Source organism: Schistocerca nitens, chromosome 3 (genome assembly GCF_023898315.1).
Source record: "Schistocerca nitens isolate TAMUIC-IGC-003100 chromosome 3, iqSchNite1.1, whole genome shotgun sequence".
NCBI lineage: Eukaryota > Metazoa > Arthropoda > Insecta > Orthoptera > Acrididae > Schistocerca > Schistocerca nitens.
In genome coordinates this window covers 467,859,832-467,879,105 of record NC_064616.1, presented here as the reverse complement: position 1 = coordinate 467,879,105, position 19,274 = coordinate 467,859,832, and the positions used below count along the sequence as shown (strand labels likewise).

Below are 19,274 nucleotides of genomic sequence, written 5' to 3'. Positions count from 1 at the left end.
AATACAAACAAGTTTTAATCCTTCATTACCAAGAGACAACAACAATGACACAGCACAATAAATTCAATTGCAGTAGAGGTTCAAAAACGCCTACATTTACTTGTAAACAGAGGTTACACCGGGGAGTCATCTTCTGTCTAACGCGGTCAGACATGCAGGAGTGTCCGTAATTTCTACATCTACTGCTACTATCCGGGCAACCAGATCCTCTTCTGATTCAACAGAGGTTTTTTGAACAAGACTGTACCATCTCCTGTCATACCAAAAAGAAAAAAATTCCGGGGTGTCAAGCAGGGAATCGAGTAGGCCATGGTACACGACCACTACGGCCAATCCACTTTTCTGGAAATAATCGGTTCAAGAATCGACGCACAGGACGTCTGAAATGCGCCGGTGCCCCGTCATGCTGGAGCCATATGTAGTCTTGTAGCGAGTGGCACGTCATCCAGCAGTTCTGGCGAAGAAATTGTAATAATGGCTGTCATTTAATGACCTAGGCAGGAGATATGGCCCAATTAACAGTCACCAACAAATCTGTCCACATATTCAGGTAGAACGGCAATTGATGACCGCGAGCAGATGTAGCATGTGAATTAACCTCACTCAAAACATGCGACTTGTGGATGTTGAGGACACCATCACCCCGAACGTGGCTTCATATGTAAACAGTACAGAGGACGGAAATGTAGGATGCATTTGCCACTGTTCCAGGTACATCTGGCTCTACGTTGAGCACGCGCTGTAGCTGAAATGGATTAACAATTGCTCACGAAGGACGTGTCTGACATTCGTCTGATTCGTCCCCTTGTTCTGCAAAATTGCACGAGCGCTGTGAGAGATTACACGCTCTACCAGATTAAAAAATGCTCACAGGTAATTATGAGAGAAAAATGTTTGCTTTGGTTCCAGAGCAACATCCCAGTGTACGTCGGTTTAAATAATTTTCAATCTGCATATGCGTCAGTGACGGCCTGCTAGCGGTGCGACGTGGCAAGGAATGACAAAGTAAGATACGCATTAAGTTGGGAAAACTGACGAGAAAAGAAAAAGAAAAGAAGGACATGCGTTTTCTGGGATGAAAGGTGAGATACTTCGGTAAGTCAGCTTAAAGTCGAGCAGCAAGCCAGAGATGGAGCTGTAGTCACATGGGGCTAGGAGGAAGGCAGCCTTGAGGGTTGGAGTAAAAGCTGCACTAATGAGCCGCTCATTACGCGCTCCTGTGTTCGGCTGGGCGCGCCACAGGCCGGCTTTATCTACCACCTGCACTCCCTGAAGGAAGACACGTTGCGGCCTTCCCGTGTTCTACACCAACGTCTGTATTCTAAAGTGCGTGGTGGGGGGTACTTTTCATTGCACGATATATAGGGCGAACCCGAACACAGTTCATAAAATTTCGGAGCTTGTTCTGCAATATTTTCTGAGTATTTTGCTACAAGACACTCGTGTCTCCAGTGGTTCGTTACAGAGTAATTTCATTTCGTCTGAAGAAATGCTATCGATAAGGAATCTCAACTTGAATTCATATTTCTAGATTCCCATAAACCTTTCGACAGCTGTCCACACAAGGAACTTCTAATCAAATTGCGTGCCTATACAGGGTGTTACAAAAAGGTACGGCCAAACTTTCAGGAAACATTCCTCACACACAAATAAAGAAAAGATGTTATGTGGACATGTGTCCGGAAACGCTTAATTTCCATGTTAGAGCTCATTTTAGTTTCGTCAGTATGTTCTTCCACCTATGCTCAATGGAGCACGTTATCATGATTTCATACGGGATACTCTACCTGTGCTGCTAGAACATGTGCCTTTACAAGTACGACACAACATGTGGTTCATGCACGATGGAGCTCCTGCACATTTCAGTCGAAGTGTTCGTACGCTTCTCAACAACAGATTCTGTGACCGATGGATTGGTAGAGGCGGACCAATTCCATGGCCTCCACGCTCTCCTGACCTCAACCATCTTGACTTTCATTTATGGGGGCATTTGAAAGCTCTTGTCTACGCAACCCCGGTACCAAATGTAGAGACTCTTCGTGCTCGTATTGTGGACGGCTGTGATACAATACGCCATTCTCCAGGGCTGCATCAGCGCATCAGGGATTCCATGCGACGGAGGGTGGATGCATGTATCCTCGCTAACGGAGGACATTTTGAACATTTCCTGTAACAAAGTCTTTGTAGTCACGCTGGTACGTTCTGTTGCTGTGTGTTTCCATTCCATGATTAATGTGATTTGAAGAGAAGTAATAAAATGAGCTCTAACATGGAAAGTGTGTGAGGAATGTTTCCTGAAAGTTTGGCCGTACCTTTTTGTAACACTCTGTAGAGTACCGACTCAATTGTGAGAAGTGATTCGAGATTTGTTGTCAGAAAGGCCACAGTGATTAGCAAATGACGGGAAGTCATCTATTGAAACCCTCGTTACACACTACAGATCAAAAGTATTCGGACTCCTATCTGTAATGCGAAACTGGCAACTAGACGTCACTAGAGGTGGACACGCTAGTATATAAGGAGGCGGAGCGCATTTTGTTGCCAGGAGAGAAACAGTAACAACACAATGGGTAGGTCAGGAGGGCTCATTGACTGCGAACGTGAATGTCACCTGAGAAACAAATTCATCAGGGACATTTCAACCCTTGTAAAACTGCTCTCGTCGACTGTTCATGGTGTGATTGTGAAGTGTAAATGTGGAGGAATAACCACAGCTAAACTAAGAGCAGGCAGACCTCATGTGCTGATGAACAGGGACTGTCGAGCATTATTGGGGGGGGGGGGGGGGCGGCTATAAAACTATTGCAGGCACTCAGTGGAAGGAATCACTCTTGAGTTCCAAAGGGTTACCAATACAATAGTCCAGCTAGCACAGTGACTGTGCCTGGGGAGTTAAAAAGAATGGGGTACAATAGTCGATTAGCTCCTGGTAAGCCACATATTTCTGTAGTCAATGCTAAGCGACGCTTGAGGCCATGTAAAAAACGACGATACCCTGTGGAAAATCGATGCAAGGAGACTAATTTCATCACACTCAACGACCCAGGAGACGAACGTGAAAATGAACATACCTCATTAGCTCGTCTTTCTACAAATTATCTGAATTCCTAGATTCAGGAACTGAAAAAGCTTTGTCAGCTTCATGGCCTGTAGCAGTGTTTGTCGTCAATCTACACAAGTTGTTACGTCAAGATACAAAGGAATAAATGACATTAGCTGTCAGTGGGTTTTGATTTAAATAAATGTGTAAAGTTGAAAATTTGTGCCAGGAATTAGCGAAATGCCACGAGTAATGCGTATAATGGACAAGGGGCGCTACATCAGTAGTTTTTGGATAAATTGAGGCTTTGAGTCTGACAGGAGGTGAGTTAGGGTAATGTGTGCAGCGGCGATGACCACTGTGTCCTTTGTCTCAGTGGTCAGCGCATTTGTCTAGTAAGCAGGAGACCCGTGTTCGAATCCCGATCCAAAAAAGTTTTCAACTTTCCTCATTGATTTAAATCAATGCCCACTGGCAGCTAAAGTCATTAATTCCTTTGTGTCTTGATTCGTAGTGGCTCCAGGAAGAAAATGGAAATGTTCTTTGCGACAGGTCAGAAAGAACAGACACCACATTTAGCATGTAGTTATGTACTGTAGAGAGAACCCACTATTTACAGTTGTTTTGCTGCGTTAAATTTCACTGGTACAAGCATGTAAAGTATGAAGCAGTATTTTGATGACTTACTGCTGCAGTGCCCACCGTCAGATACGGTACACAGTTATACCCAGAGAAGGCGCACACCTAGGCAGTCTCCAGTGTGGTGCCATGTAGTTACGATCAGTCGCCACATAGACGGCGCTCGTAACAGGAACCACATTACACTTCCGCCGGACGACATACAAACTGTCGATCCACCCGCCAATAGCTAGGTATGATGCCACAAAGGACGCTGACACCAGGAACCACTTCCTTCATCCGCCAAATACAGGGTTGAACAAAAATATGGAAGCAACGAAAACACATTACCATGGATAATACGATGTAGGAAGCCCGTTGACATTCAAAACAGTTTCTTGACGCCGCGGAATAGATACGTACAGGTCGTGTATGATCTTCAAGGGATTTACGAATGCCCGTGGAAAGTAACCTGCCGTCATGTGTAGTGCCAACAGTGAAGTGTGGAGGAGGTGATGTTATGGTATAGGGGTGTTCTTCGTAGTTAGTGTATGGTCTCCTTTTGCGGGAAGTAAACGCTAAATGAAGGAGAATATGAACACATTTTACGGCATTGTGTAGAGCGTATAGTACAGGAATAGTTCGTAGACGATGTTTGTATCAGTATGACATTGCACCCTGTCATAAGTGGTCTGTGTACAATAACATTTCCGAAATGGAATGGCTTGCCGAGAGTCCCGATGTGAAGCCAGAGAAGCAACTTTGTGTAGGAACGTCGACTGCGCTTCAGACCCCAGCGTCTGACATTACTACCTTCCCTGGTTTCGGCTCTTAAGTAACAATGGGATGGTATCCGTACACAGACACTGAGGCGCCTCACTGAAGGTGTTACCTGCAGGGTTCAAGCCGTCAGGAAGGGGAATGGTGGACACACCCCATTTTAGTGTCCACTAATGGCTGTCTGGATACTTTTAATCAGATGGCGTACATTCCCACCGCTTTATATTGCAGGGCGCGTAAGTATATGAAATAGCACACTGATGTAATTGAAGTAACGTGATTCATATATTTGCTTATGCAGACGCATCTTCGTTCACCTTGGTTGCACCTGTAACAATGTTGTGGTCCTTTTTGATGTGTGCTTCACTTTTTTATGTAGGCAAAAATTTCAAATGCACACAAAGTTCTAAACACGTCCTGCGCTTGAAATAAACGGGTAAGTTGCAGCGTAGGCGCATGGATCGTGTTTTTGAATAAATATTTGGTGCCTGCAAGGCAAATATGATATCACTGCCGATGAGATAAGCTTTTATCTAGGTATTGAAGTAAAGCTAATACTGGTAGCTGTAGTTCTAGTTGTAGTTACAAGTGTTACGCGAGTGACATTGATTATAATCTGGCAGCGCAATATACATCGGAGTATATATGGTGTGCGTGCGCGATGCTGCAGGTGGAGCTGACGGGCAACAGCATCTACGAGTACATACACCCGGGAGACCACGAGGAGATGACCTCCGTCCTCAGCAGCGCGCAGCCCGTCTTCACGCATAACCCGCTGGTGCACGGTGAGCACACCTTCTCACTCACTAGAAAGTACAGCTGGCGGTTTTTGTACGTGTGATAGGCGCTAGTCGCTTTTTGAATCAATACGTTTTATTGGACCAATGCAGACTCGTCATCAGACGCAGGTATTACAGGACCTCCTCTTTTTTTATTTTTTATTTTTTTAGTGCTATTAGTGCTATGGGACTTAACATCTAAGGTCATCAGTTCACTAGACTTAGAACTACTTAAACCTAACTAACCGAAGGACATCACACACATCCATGCCCGAGGCAGGATTCGAACCTACGACCGTAACAGTAGCGCGGTTCCGGACTGAAGCGCCTAGAACCGCTCGGCCACAGCGGCCGGCACAGGAAACATTCCTTTCCGTAGCACGCACAACTAGATGCTATGGTCGTCGTGATTCAGTACTTCTTATACAACTCCACAAACTACAAAAATATATTTCTCAAACAAGGAAATACAAGAAGCAGAAGATATTAAGTTTTTGGCATTTCGGAGAAATGAAATCAGAATTGGGAAATTCGTTTTATAGAGTTAATGCTGGGTCTTCGGTTCAGTTATGTCCGCGATGCATACGTTTTTTCGTATACGCGTTTTAAAAATGAAGAAGGTAGTTCAGCCTGAGTATTTACGTTCACTTGGGACAATCAGATTAAAAAGATAGTATTTTCAGAATACGTACTTGTGTTATAAGAACTATTTCTGGTGTTAGTTACAGAACATCCTGTACAAAGAATAGCTTCAGGGAAACACTTAATGTTCTATGTTGTTTTATAATTACAATTAGCAGTAATGTAAATTCATTTCACTGTATTGAACTTAAATTAAACTGAATATGCATCATTGACTTTCTTTTACTTCCAGACATCACACTTCGAGGGATCCATGGAATACGACTATGGTAATGCAATGTACTGATGACGTGACATCTTGGTGTCAATGAAAAATTCGTTCCGATAATGTACATTTTAGCCAGCTGACACACACACACACACACACACACACACACACACACACACACACACATTACTTAGGAGTACTTAGTTCAGTAGTAAAATATTTTCATTCCTTGTGTGTTTACTGTAAAACGCAGTGAATACTTAAATATTGTGTGTGTGTGTGTGTGTGAGTTGACTAAAATGTAAATTATCGAAATTAATTTCTCGTGGACACCAAAATGCCTTGTAATCTAACTCACATGGTCCAGGCAATAATAATGTTCATTCACTACCGCTATCTGATCATGAGCAAGCAGAGGCTCAAAACCTAGTGAATATTATAATAAATCGTATTAAATCAAAGTTTCAGTTCGTCACTCACAGTGGATATAACGAATAAAATGTACAACCTTCCTTTTGTTGTACACATACCTAGTAGCTTGCTGCAGCATTCATAACAGTTGTGTTGCATCTTGTCATGGACCCGACACATTAATTTTTTTTTATGTGTACTGCACCATGGTCTGTCCTTTAATGTTATACAGTAGATCATATTTTCTCTCTACGATCCTGTATATACATATACATTTGTTTAAATAATAACAGTGTTTGGACTAAAACCTGTCTGGGCAGTGGTCTGCAATTTCTACGGTTCAGATTGGCTCAGCAAACGAGGTTCGTCATGACGCAGTGGTCCATGACGAATATGGCAACTCACGCTTTGACCAGAGGCTCAGCCTCTGCAGACAGGGAGCACAGGAGAAAAAAGTACTGACAAACACTGTTATCCACACGGAAAGTGACGAAGAATCAGATTTCAGATTAAACTTCGGGGCTGAGAAACCGTGGTTCATATGTAAAACTACTCACTGACGTTTCGTCCCCATCTACGGGAGGTATTTTCAGAGATAAATCTGGAACTGCGATAGGACATAGGTACGCATGGGGCTGTACTGCAGAACTGCAGTTGCTGATTTATCTCTGAGGATGTTTCCCGTTGGCGGAAACGAAACGTCACTAAACAGTTTTAATGCATCGATCATGTCGGAAGCTTCAACTGCAGAGAGGCACCGAGCGTAAGAGCGTACACTGAAGTACCAGATTCCTTCACAGAGCTCTCTGCTGTGTCCATGGAGCTAGCAGTACTACCATACCGGCTGCGGTGCTATGGACATATTGCGATAAAAGTTTCAAGCAAAAACTGTTAAATACAATAGCTGACAACAAGAAAAGAAACATCCAGAACGGGAGGAAGAAACTAAATGAAACTTCACAGGTAAAGAGAGTATGCGATGTTATTTCTGTGATTACAAATTCGAGTCAAATTTACAAAGAACTTGGCAGTATGAAACCATCTATCAGTATGGTGTTGGAACGCCTGTGGGCTGGATGCATGCACTGAACGATTGGGAAGGGTGTCACAAAGCAGCTGTAGCCTCTCCCGAGGCAAGCTTATCCACAACTGGTGTAACTATATTTTTAAATCCTGGATACTAACACTGTGACGCAGTTGAATACGGAGTTGGTCCCACACATGTTCTATAGGGGACAGATCTGGATATCATGCTGACCACTGGAGTACCTCAGTATCATGCAGACATTTCATAGATACACGTTCCATGCTTATACGAGTCTTGTCCTGTTGAAAAATGGCGCCACGATACTGTCAAAAATGGCTCTGAGCACTATGGGACTCAACTGCTGAGGTCATTAGTCCCCTAGAACTTAGAACTAGTTAAACCTAACTAACCTAAGGACATCACAAACATCCATGCCCGAGGCAGGATTCGAACCTGCGACCGTAGCGGTCTTGCGGTTCCAGACTGCAGCGCCTTTAACCGCACGGCCACTTCGGCCGGCACGATACTGTCGCATGAGAGGTAACTCACTAGGAGCGGGATGTTCGTGACGTTACTACCAGCTGTGACCTAAAGTCATATCCAACGCGTCCTCACTCAATGAAGCCAGGACAAACACCGCTATGCAACTGAAAACCATGGAAGAATGAGATCCCCTCCCCAGGCCACCGTCATACTTTCCGACTATAGTCATCTGGGATAGTTCAGAACAGTGATTCGTCGACGAACGCAATGCGGCGACGTTGATCAGCAGTCCATGCTTCCCAGGTACGACACCATTCCAAACGCATTTATTTGTATTGTAGCGTCAGCGGCAGCCTATGTATGGGACGGTAATTCCGTAATCCGGCTGGTGCTAGACTCTGATCAGTGGTGCGGGATGACAGACTATTTCATATTCTCGGATAGCAGACGCAGATGTAAGTGGCTTATGAAGCTCTTACTACACAATACAGCGCTCCTGGTGATCAGACATGATTGATTGGAACCCTGACGACGAGTATGCTTGCCCTAACATTCCCATGCTGTCCAACATTGGGTAGTGCCGCATCCTAATGCCCCATAAATATCGATATTGCACGATTCAACCAGCTGGCCTAATGTGGAGCCACAATAAGGCCCATTCCGAACTCTGTGAGGTGCTGATACTGACGTCCCATAAGGATACGCGGTATCTCCTTGCCCTTAAATGGTTCAAATGGCTCTGAACACTATGGGACTTAACATCTGCGGTCATCAGTCCCCTAGAACTTAGAACTACTTAAACCTAACTAGCCTAAGGACATCACACACATCCATGCCCGAGGCAGGATTCGAACCTGCGACCGTAGCGGCCGCGCGGGTCCAGACTGAAGCGCCTAGAACCGCTCGTCCACTCTGGCCGGCTCCTTGCCCTTCATAGTGATCATTCAACGAAAATGGTTCAAATGGCTCTGAGCACTATGGGACTTAACAGCCGTAGTCATCAGTCTCCTAGAACTTAGAACTACTTAAACCTAGCTAACCTAAGGACATCACACACATCCATGCCCGTGGCAGGATTCGAACCTGCGACCGTAGCGGCCACGCGGTTCCAGACTGAAGCGCCTAGAACCGCACGACCACACCGGCCGGCATCATTCAATATCTGACGCCGTTCACGCCCCTTACATACCCAACCAGGACTGTTACCGACAGTAAACAGGAACAGTGCTAATGCACCTGTTGGCCGTACTGCCTGTCACAGAGGATTGCATCTCTAATCATTTAAATACTCGCCGAGCCGATTGTGTGTCGGTGTAAAAAGCGACATTGATATCCAACCATGTCTCCTGGGCGGTTCACTCTTTTTGGCAGACAGTGTACTTTAGTACAGCGGAGACGGTGTTTTCTGTATTTACCCTGAGTAATAACACAGTTGTTTCACGTACGATGCAAGGTCTGTCGCAGGAACCTGTACCTCCATAGGACGACCGTGATTATTACATGACGCGCCAGCCGGTTGCTCGGTCTGTGTGGCAGTTGGCGTATGGGCTTTAGCATAGAAGAAGAAGAAGAAGAAACTTGGTGAATTACTAGCGGCCCTGGAATGAAGTCCGAGAAACTCGTCGCGCCATTTAGCACTTCAGTATATGTTCACAGATCTGTGCTCTAATTCAAACTGTGTCCCTAGAAAGCGATGGTAATGCATCTACTGACCAATTCAGATGTTTTGTTCGACGTCAGTGCATGATGGAGAGGTTGTTCCTAAAGTGACTTTATTGGTTCAAATGGCTCTGAGCGCTATGGGACTTAACATCTATGGTCATCAGTCCCCTAGAACTTAGAACTACTTAAACCTAACTAACCTAAGGACATCACACAACACCCAGTCATCACGAGGCAGAGAAAATCCCTGACCCCGCCGGGAATCGAACCCGGGAACCCGGGCGTGGGAAGCGAGAACGCTACCGCACGACCACGAGATGCGGACAAAGTGACTTTATTTCTGGTGAAGCATTGCTGTATTTATCTAAGGACACGAACCCGCAGAACATTCGATATTGGAGTACTGAATATTCTCATCAGTAACACTAAGAGTCTCTGTATGATGTGAAAACATAAGTGTGATGTACAGTTAGTGCAACACGATTTGCTGGACCAATATTTTTTCACTAAACCGTAACTTCTGATAGGTATATGCAGAGTGTGCTGCATCATTCTTACAGAGAGCTAATAAGATGAACTGGGTACGGTATTCCCCTCAGATCAATACAAGAGAACACTCCGCCAATGCTCCTATGACAGTATCACTTGGTGTTTATGATGACAGGTTAGAAAAATGGTTCAAATGGCTCTGAGCACTATGGGACTTAACATCTGTGGTCATCAGTCCCCTAGAACGTAGAACTACTTAAACCTAACTTACCTAAGGACATCACACACATCCATGCCCGAGGCAGGATTCGAACCTGCGACCGTAGCAGTCGCGCGGCTCCGGGCTGAGTGCCTAGAACCGCTAGACCACCGCGGCCGGCACAGGTTAGCACTATCCTATCTTATCCTACCTTATTCTATCCTTACCCTATAATATTGTATCCTATCCTATCCTGTCACCTTGCACAGACTGCAATAGCCAGCTGCAGTACTGACATTCTGCGAAAGTACGGTATAAAAGTTGATGCGCAGCTTCATTTCTCTTAACTGTCGGTTGTACGACATGCTTCTGTTCTTAGGTGGGGCTGAGAGCGTGTGGTAGTTCGTCCAGATCTCGTACTAACAACAGGAGGTTTACCTTTCCAACATCGGACAAAGTGGTTAACAGATTTTTGGTCGCGTGATTATTAACTAAACAAGCATAAAGAACAAAGGCCATTAGCGCTTGTTGTTTCAACGAGGAGCTATATGTGCTGGCGGTGTTTAACTACTACACGCGCACCACTCGTGCTCAAGTCGCAGCCTCCACACACTCTGCTTGTTGTTGTTGCTGCTTTTGAGCGGCGACCGATCAGAACGAATCAATCACTTTCAATTTACTCGCTCTCGTAGCGTGCCAGCAAAACGCATACCGGATCAGGACAGTACATAATAACTGAACCTCCAGCGACTAAAATACCCTACAGAACAACTTCAGAATATAAATACGCACTCTGCAAGCCAAAGGATGGTGAAGGAAGGAGGGTGTAACGTACGAGCGTTACTCACTTTCTAACCTGTTCCATCTGCGTATGGAGCGAGGCAACATGACTGTTTATATGCCTCTGTGAGCGCCCTAATCTCTCTTTTTACCGCTCCTCTAAATTTACCGAGAAGATTTTACGTTCAGATTTTCTTTTGTGAGCAAAGTTGTTCCCACAGCCCTAATGTTACATTAATCTTAATCAGGGAAGAATGTACTTCTAATTATACAATCTCTGTTCAGTATGCTTTCGTATCTCAGTATTCATTAATAGTGTATGTAAGCTGGAAATACGAAACAGTGTATCATTTGCCTAGATTGATGCGTACCACGTCTTTCAACCATCCTGGCAAGTGCCAACATATGTGTGTACAACCAACGATATCACAGATGTAAAACGCGAACAGACTTCAGTATGGCGTTCTGAATCGGTGTGGGTCAGATTCCCTTCTCGTCCCTTGCGCAAGCTAAACAGCTTAGCCGGTTAAGGACTGGCAGTCATATACACTGAAGGGCCAAAACATTGTGCCCGCTGCCGCGCGGCTAGAGGCACCATGTCACGGATTGCGCAGCCCCTCCCGGCGGAGGTTCGAGTCCTCCCTCGGGCATGTGTGTGTGTGTGTGTGTGTGTGTGTGTGTGTGTGTGTGTGTGTGTGTGTGTGTGTGTGTGTGTGTGTTGTTCTTAGCATAAGTTAGTTTAAGCAGTGTGTATGGCTAGGGACCGACGACCTCAGCAGTTTGGTCTCTTAGGAATTCAGACACATTTGAACATTGTGAGCATTGCGAACTGCGAGACAGAAAGCTACCTGGTGGCGTTGCGGGGCATTTGACGCGATAAGGAAAGTATATAACGGTAGCTGAGACGAATAGGGAATCATTCTCGTGACTACATGGGCAGCAAATGGGGAAATTTCCTGACATACACGATTTTGACACAGGGCAGATCTTTGTGGCACGGCGCAAGTGAACGAGCATGTCGGTAACGGGGAAGCTGGTCGGCTGTTCACGTGCTACTGTCGTCAGCATCCAAGGAAAGTTGTTGAACGACGGCAAAACCACGAACGAGACGGCCACAAAGTGTTGGACGGCCACGTCTCGTCACAGAACGTGGAGGTCAGAGGCTTCCCCGTTCTCTGGTGCAGGATAGGCGGCGATATGTGGCAGATCTGACAACAGAGTACAACGCCTGTGCAGGCACATGTGTTTTGGATCACACCGTTCAGCGCACATTGTTGCACATGGGGCCCCACAGCAGACGACCCCTATCGTCAGTTACGATAGTTGTGGTCATAGGATCATCGAGATTGGACGTGAATCGGTGGAAACGTGTCGCCTGGTTGGATGAAACGCGTTTCTTGTTACGACTGCTCGATGGTGGTGTCCGGATACGCCGTCATCCAGGCGAACTGCTGCTCGAAATATGCACCGCGCCACGAACGCAGGCGGGGGAGGTACTATTATGTTATGAGGCACATTTCACTTGGGCTTCTACGGGACATGTGGCAGTAAGTAAAGGTACCATGACAGCTATGAACTACGTGAACATTACTGCGGCATTCCAGCATCCCCGCACGCTTGATGCCTTCTCCGACGCTGATAGCGTCTTACAGCAAAATAACAATTGCTGTCACACTCGTGCTAGAGCGACTGGAGCAGCATGACAGTGAAACGACGTTGATATCCTAGTCATCAAGTTGGCCCGGTCCGAATCCGACGTAACACATTATGGACGTTATTGGGGCTCATGTTCGCGCCCAAAGCCACCGTCTCGTAATTTACGGGTAATTTTGTGACCGGCGCGTAGATGCCACGTACGTCTAGAAACTCATCGAGGACTGTAGGATTCCCCGCCACGCAGAATGATATCGTGCTACAAAGGTGGACCAACACGCTATTTGGGGGATGGTCATAATATTGTGGGTCGTAAATGTATGTCACGATATCTACTGGAAACGAAAAAGCCACTGAGAAGTAAAAAAATTCTGGCTACTTTCTTATGCAGGGTAACGAAAATTAGGGTAAATATTAAATAAGGTGGTTGAGGACCGAGTACTTTAAGATAAGGACATAACTGGTGGATATGAATGTTTACGTTTTTATTAACACGAACAACTAAAGCCTTGTAACAGCAACTGGAGCTCATATATGCTATTCCAAGTGATGACTGTTTCAGTGTATGGTTTACACCGGCGCGTAATAATTTTCCACGCCCTCTCAGATATTCCTGTTGTCTGTCGTACTATGAGACACGTAGCTAATACTCCAATAGTCAGTTCCTATGAAGTTCCTAATGGGCTTCCGTGCACCAATCACTTCCTGTAAACGCGAAGGAGAAAAATCCACCGTCAAGACATCACAGACGATTGTGGGTTCTCTTTTAACGTATCACCACAAACGTAGATGTAGGCACAGAACCAGTTTTCAAGCTCAAAAAACGTCGTACAGCCTGAAATAATCACTTTCGACCAGTCGTTCCTTATCTCCAAGTAGTCGGTTCAAGATCCGCTACTAAGTGTATAATTTTGTACCCAACGTATGACACACCTTGTACGTAACACAACAACTTCAATTCATAATAACTTGTAGATAACGTAATAACTTGAAGATACACTCATCGTTGAATTTGATGAATAACGAAAACTGTGTGAGAACAATACTCTGGTTGTTACCCTAATGCGCAGTCAGCCAGAAGACTGCAGTCTGAAGCGAGTTCTGGTGCGTCTTTCCAACTCTGAAAAAAAAAAAAAAAAAAAAAAAAAAAACTCAATTCAAAACTTCCAGGAAAAAATTGGATAACCACAGCGATTACAAAGCAGTGGCGATTAGAGCAGCCTACCACCACGTTACAAATGTATAGATCGCGCCGGGAGGCATTACTTGCTCAGCTGACCATTGTTCGTGAACTGCTGAGGACGGCTTCCCCGTCTTGCAGGCTGCACAGCCATGGAGCTCATTCAGTGGCTGTGCAGACCATGGGGAAAAAAAGAGAAAACAAAAGACGGAAGATGATTTTCAGTACGCCGTAAGTAATTGCATGTCTAACAAGTTGGCATTTCGGACTGGTCGTCTTCGGTTTTCTTCATATTTACAAAAATTTAAGGTCAGTGCTCGGACATCGGTTTTATAAAGCAGTACGACGCAATTAAAAAAAAAATTGAAAAATTGCCTTTCAATGTTAGAAGATTGATAGGTACAAAATATTAACTCATATTCAACAGAGTCGCTGGCTGCTGAGTGAGTAGAGTCTTTCATTGACCCTAGTTAGATTCTCGTTTGTAACATTTCTTTACTTTCATTTAAATTATATATTTATTACTAAATGGGCTGTTAATTAACAAATATTAAATCATAACATTTTTAAGTAATAAATTAAATTAAAATTTGATGTATGTACGCGAAATGTAAAAATAAATATGTAACCTTTCGAAATAAAAACGTGTTTTATTATCTGATGATGTTGCATGATTTTAGAACCAAATTTTAATTTATTGTGAATACTAGTATTATTTATGAGATTATTGACTAAAAATAAAAGATTTTTATCAATATTTATTAATTAACATTTTGATTTGATAATAAATAGAACTCCGTTCGAACAGGCCTCGAAGGCCCAGCGGTACCGTCCGACCGCCGTATTATCCTAGGCCCACTGGCGTCACTAGCTGTGGATGTTGAGGGCCATCTGCCCAGCACACCGCTCCTCTGGCCGATGTCAGCTTACGAGACCACATTTGGTAATAAATATAGAATTAAAATGAATGTATAGCAGTTCCTACGATCGCGAATTAAACAAGGGACATTCACAAACATACGAATGACACACCACGTACTCAGCTACCGGCAACTCCATTAAAATCCTCAACACGTTTTATACTTAATAGCATGTGGATAAATTCAAGCCTCCGAAGGCGAATTTTGAGTTTTTGCGTCGTACTGCTTTAGATAATTGAAAATTGATTTTCAGGCGCCTTCAAGTATGGAGGAAATCGAAGAGTGCCAGGCCGTTAGGTTTCCTTGTAAGATCATCTGGAGGCCGCATAAATTTCTTGAGCAGCTTACATCCATTCGGTATAAACTAACGCCCCTGGATCACCACCCACTCAAATTAATATTGTTTCTACTTCCTTTTATGTTAACTTTCCATTGACAGTGCGGTGACTGCAACAATGTATTACATCTGCCGAACAGGGGCCGTACATGAAATGTGCTGTATCGTCGCTAGAGGAATTCCGCAGCATTTTTCTGATGAGATTCACAGTAATTGTGCCAGGTGACGCAGTTGTAAAACTTATTCAGCGAGAGTGGAGTTCAGACCCACATCTTGTTGTCTCAATTTTAATTTTCCTTAATTTCCTCACAATCACTCCAGGAAAATTCTGACACAGTTCCTTCAAAACTATCACATTCCATTTCCTGTTTCATCCTTGTCCTGATCGGAATCTAATGACGTCAATGTCGATGGAACTTCAGCTCTTCAGCTTTTCATCACCTTGCATCCCATCCTGACTTATAAGTTACTACCTGCTCGCTATACTACTTGAGAAGACCCTCATTGCACTTCACAATCTTCCAAATTGATTTGCATGTACTGATGTGCTTTCGCTTTCAGGGTAAAGGCGTTTTTTCACGTTCGGTGCAGCACATACAACTCCGACATTCTGTAGAGCAATAAAACTCAAACTATAAGAGAAACACAAAACTATGTTTTGTAAAAAAAGTACATACGCAAACTTTTAAAACAGTGTTTAAAGGTATTATTGCTGAAGTAGTGCCTTTTACTGAAGAGACTCTGTCAAAGTCGTTCACACAACTTGTCCACGGGTTTGCCAACCACCGTGGGTGAAATAATGGTGCCTTCTTACCGTACTCCTCGCTTTAATTCTCATATAGTTGCATGCTGACTTAAATAGTATGAGATGGTGAACTGGCTAGAATAGAGGATTCGAATTCTGGACGATAGGGGGCACATTTCCTCTTTCGGTCATCTAAATTTACATTTTCCGTGGTTTCCCTAAAGCCCTTTAGGCAAATGCCGGAATGGAACCTTGGAAAAAGGAGACTCCGATTTCCTCCCTTTTTGCGTTACTTCAGAGCTGGTGACCCATCTCTATGAGCTTCTCGTCAACGGATGTGATGCACAAGTCTTCCTTCCTTCGTTCATATTTGCTTTGTTGTTGGCTTAGAACGTCCGTGAGCTTACGAAATTTAACTAAAAAGGTTACTAGTCAACGTGCACATGAATATTGTTTATTAGCTAAAATGGTTTAAGAAAGAAGCAATATACAAGAAACACACTTGTCAGCATTACATTAACAAATCAAATAACCTCCAAACTACACTATATAAATTAAAAGTGGTACCATATTACTTCATAGCCAGTGTCCGTGTCAGAACGCAGTAGGAGTGACCATCTCCTCAGATCTCCGACTAGAGGATTCAGTGGGGCTAGCCAGTGGAAGTACAATTTAATCGTGTGTGTTATTAAAATTAAGTTGGCGTAAAACAATGCATAAGAGTGTTTCACAATATTAAGGAGCTGTCGTGACGTATTAAAAATTGTTTTAAAAAGTTATTAAGTACCGTAGCAAATAAACATTATTAAATAGCATCACCACAAGTATGTTTTATAACAGTTTTTAACTCTCATGTATTACTTTGCGCTAACTTAATTTTAATTATGCGCTAAAATCAGATTGTGTTAGCTTATACAGACAGGTTTAGCTATATAAGGGCATCCACTGGCTAGCTGTACTCAGGAGGCCTGAGGAGATACTCACTACTGCTGCGGTCTGACGCGGTCATCGCCAAAGACTTAGTCTGGTATCGATTTTTATTTATTTAGTGTAGTTGTGTGTTTATTTGCTTTGTTAATGTAAAGTTGTCGTGTTTGGATTTGTATATTGTTTCCTGTTTCATTGGGCTATTGAAAATGACTGAAGAGTCGAAACCGGTTTAGCCAATAAACTGTATTTGCGTCAGCATTGCCTAATAAAATTTTGTAGTCATCTTTCTTGCTCCCTTTCTCCAAGAAAAAAAAAAAAGAGTTGAATCAGAAAGATGACGGCTGAATCACCGCCGCCAAATACAGAGATTAGAGGACTAGTGACGAGAAGAAGCGCAGATTTCAGCACAGTCATTTTGGAACCACGTATCCGCTTCAGATTAAGGCCGTACAAATTTCTATATCATGCCAGATTAATTATTAATCCAATACCACAGTGACTACCATGGTCTCTTATTTTAAAAAATGTACGGATTCTAAACTAAAAATTAATCTGTGTTGAACCAGAGTGCTCTACAGGGTCTAGGCAAAAGATGTTCAGTGAGTTAAGGACTGTTTTATTTGATTTCGGCATTCATATACTGAAATGGACGTCATCGCTAAACGACGATCAATAAATTCAAACGCGATCTGTGCGTGAGACCATATCTTTCTAAATGACTGGGAAGCCCAAGCATATTTTCTGTTTCTTGTTTGGTGTTTGTTACTGTTTTATGGACTTTATTCCTCGGCGTTTCCGTGCTCCCTTCCCAATTTCCGTCATATACAAAACTCAATAATATCGCTAATAAATAAATCTTAGTAAAGTCCTAACGTTCTGAGAAACGTTGCAGAACGTTAGGAAGTGTTTCCTCCTTAATATTGTTATCACGTTCTTCCAAGCAACGACAGAAAATTCGTTACCTTCCTCGCAGGTTAAAGTATTTAAAAATGTAATACTGTAAAGGAGTCCACACATTACTGGTGATGGAATCTCAGATCCATTTAATACACCAAAATCAAGAATGTTTGTTGCGGAAACGGTCCTCTACACTGACAGAAAAACGTATTCGTCCGTGTAAATCAAGCAACAGTTGTGGTCGCATTGCAAAGGACATTGTTCTATGCACATACAAAACGCGGAAAGCTCAGAGACGCGTACGTCGCCGGGAAGACCAGCGTTGTAAAAGGATTGTAAAAGAGTTCTGGCGACTTCCATCAAAACGTAAAAAAAAGAAAGACAAAATAATCTCCCATTGCACTGGTTGTGCAATGATAACTATTGTGGTTGTAAAGATATGAGTGTTTTAAGCCGTCGCCGTCACTTCTTGGTGGTCGCCAGGACATCTTCTGTCTCTTTTGCGTTGGTGTATTTTTCAGGGGAAAAATTAGAAATTGCTCTGTAATGTTTTCAAGCTTTTTCTATATTCTCAAATATTCTAGAATACAATTTTAAATGGCACATATCGCATTGATCCGCACTCTGGCAAAATTATGTATCTTAACCGATGAGTTGTACGACTGACTAAAGTCAGTGGAACAATTCACCGAAAAAGTGTATCTGCTTAGATAGAGGAACTATGTAAACATAACAACGAACGGTTGTGTGAGCGACTATTTTTGCAAAAAATAAAGACGTCCTAGTTCAACAAACAAATCAGCGATTACTCAAGACGAACGCCTGAGCTTCTCAACAGAATTTCTACATTTTCTCAATCATGCCTTCGCAAAAAAGCACGAAGAAACTCACACAAGATAAAATATTAACAGAAAAAGAAAAAGGCAAATCAGTATTCAAACTACGAATTCCACTCATTTCAACTAGGTTACCCTTCGGCTTTAAAAGGCTCTCATTTCCGGTAAAACTAGCGTACAGTATGACCATCAGTAAAGCACAAGCGCAAATATTGGAATGTTGCGCAGTGAATTTAAAAAAATCGTGTTCACCCGAAAGCAAAACACCAAACTTAGCTTATGAGAATATACTTTAAATAAGTTAGATACTAAGCAAATGAGATGATTAACTGCACTTGGGCTGGTCCCGGCGGAGGTTAGAGTCCTCCCTCGGGCATAGGTGTGTGTGTTTGTCCTTAGGATAATTTAGGTTAAGTAGTGTGTAAGCTTAGGGGCTGATGACCTTAGCAGTTAAGTCCCATAAGATTTCACACACATTTGAACATTTTTTGAACTGCACTTGTTTCCAAATACAGAAAACAAATGGAAAAATAGACCATGCCAATCGGGTCCTTTTCAGTTAGTCTTTTTTGTGTCTGCGTGGCGCTGGCTTGCTTGAAATGTATTTTAATCGAGTTGTTATTGTAGTGTATATGCTCGTCGCAGTAGTTATTTCCAA

General features: G+C 43.4%; 1 protein-coding gene across 1 annotated transcript in view; it reads left to right on the top strand.

Annotated features, from left to right (window-relative positions):
* The window catches only part of LOC126249281 (single-minded homolog 1-like), a 137,194-nt gene that overhangs the window by 76,720 nt on the left and 41,200 nt on the right, over positions 1-19,274 (top strand). The window contains exon 4 of the mRNA XM_049950935.1: positions 5,109-5,223. Coding sequence (XP_049806892.1) covers positions 5,109-5,223 — 115 coding nt within the window. The remainder of the gene's footprint in view (positions 1-5,108; positions 5,224-19,274) is intronic.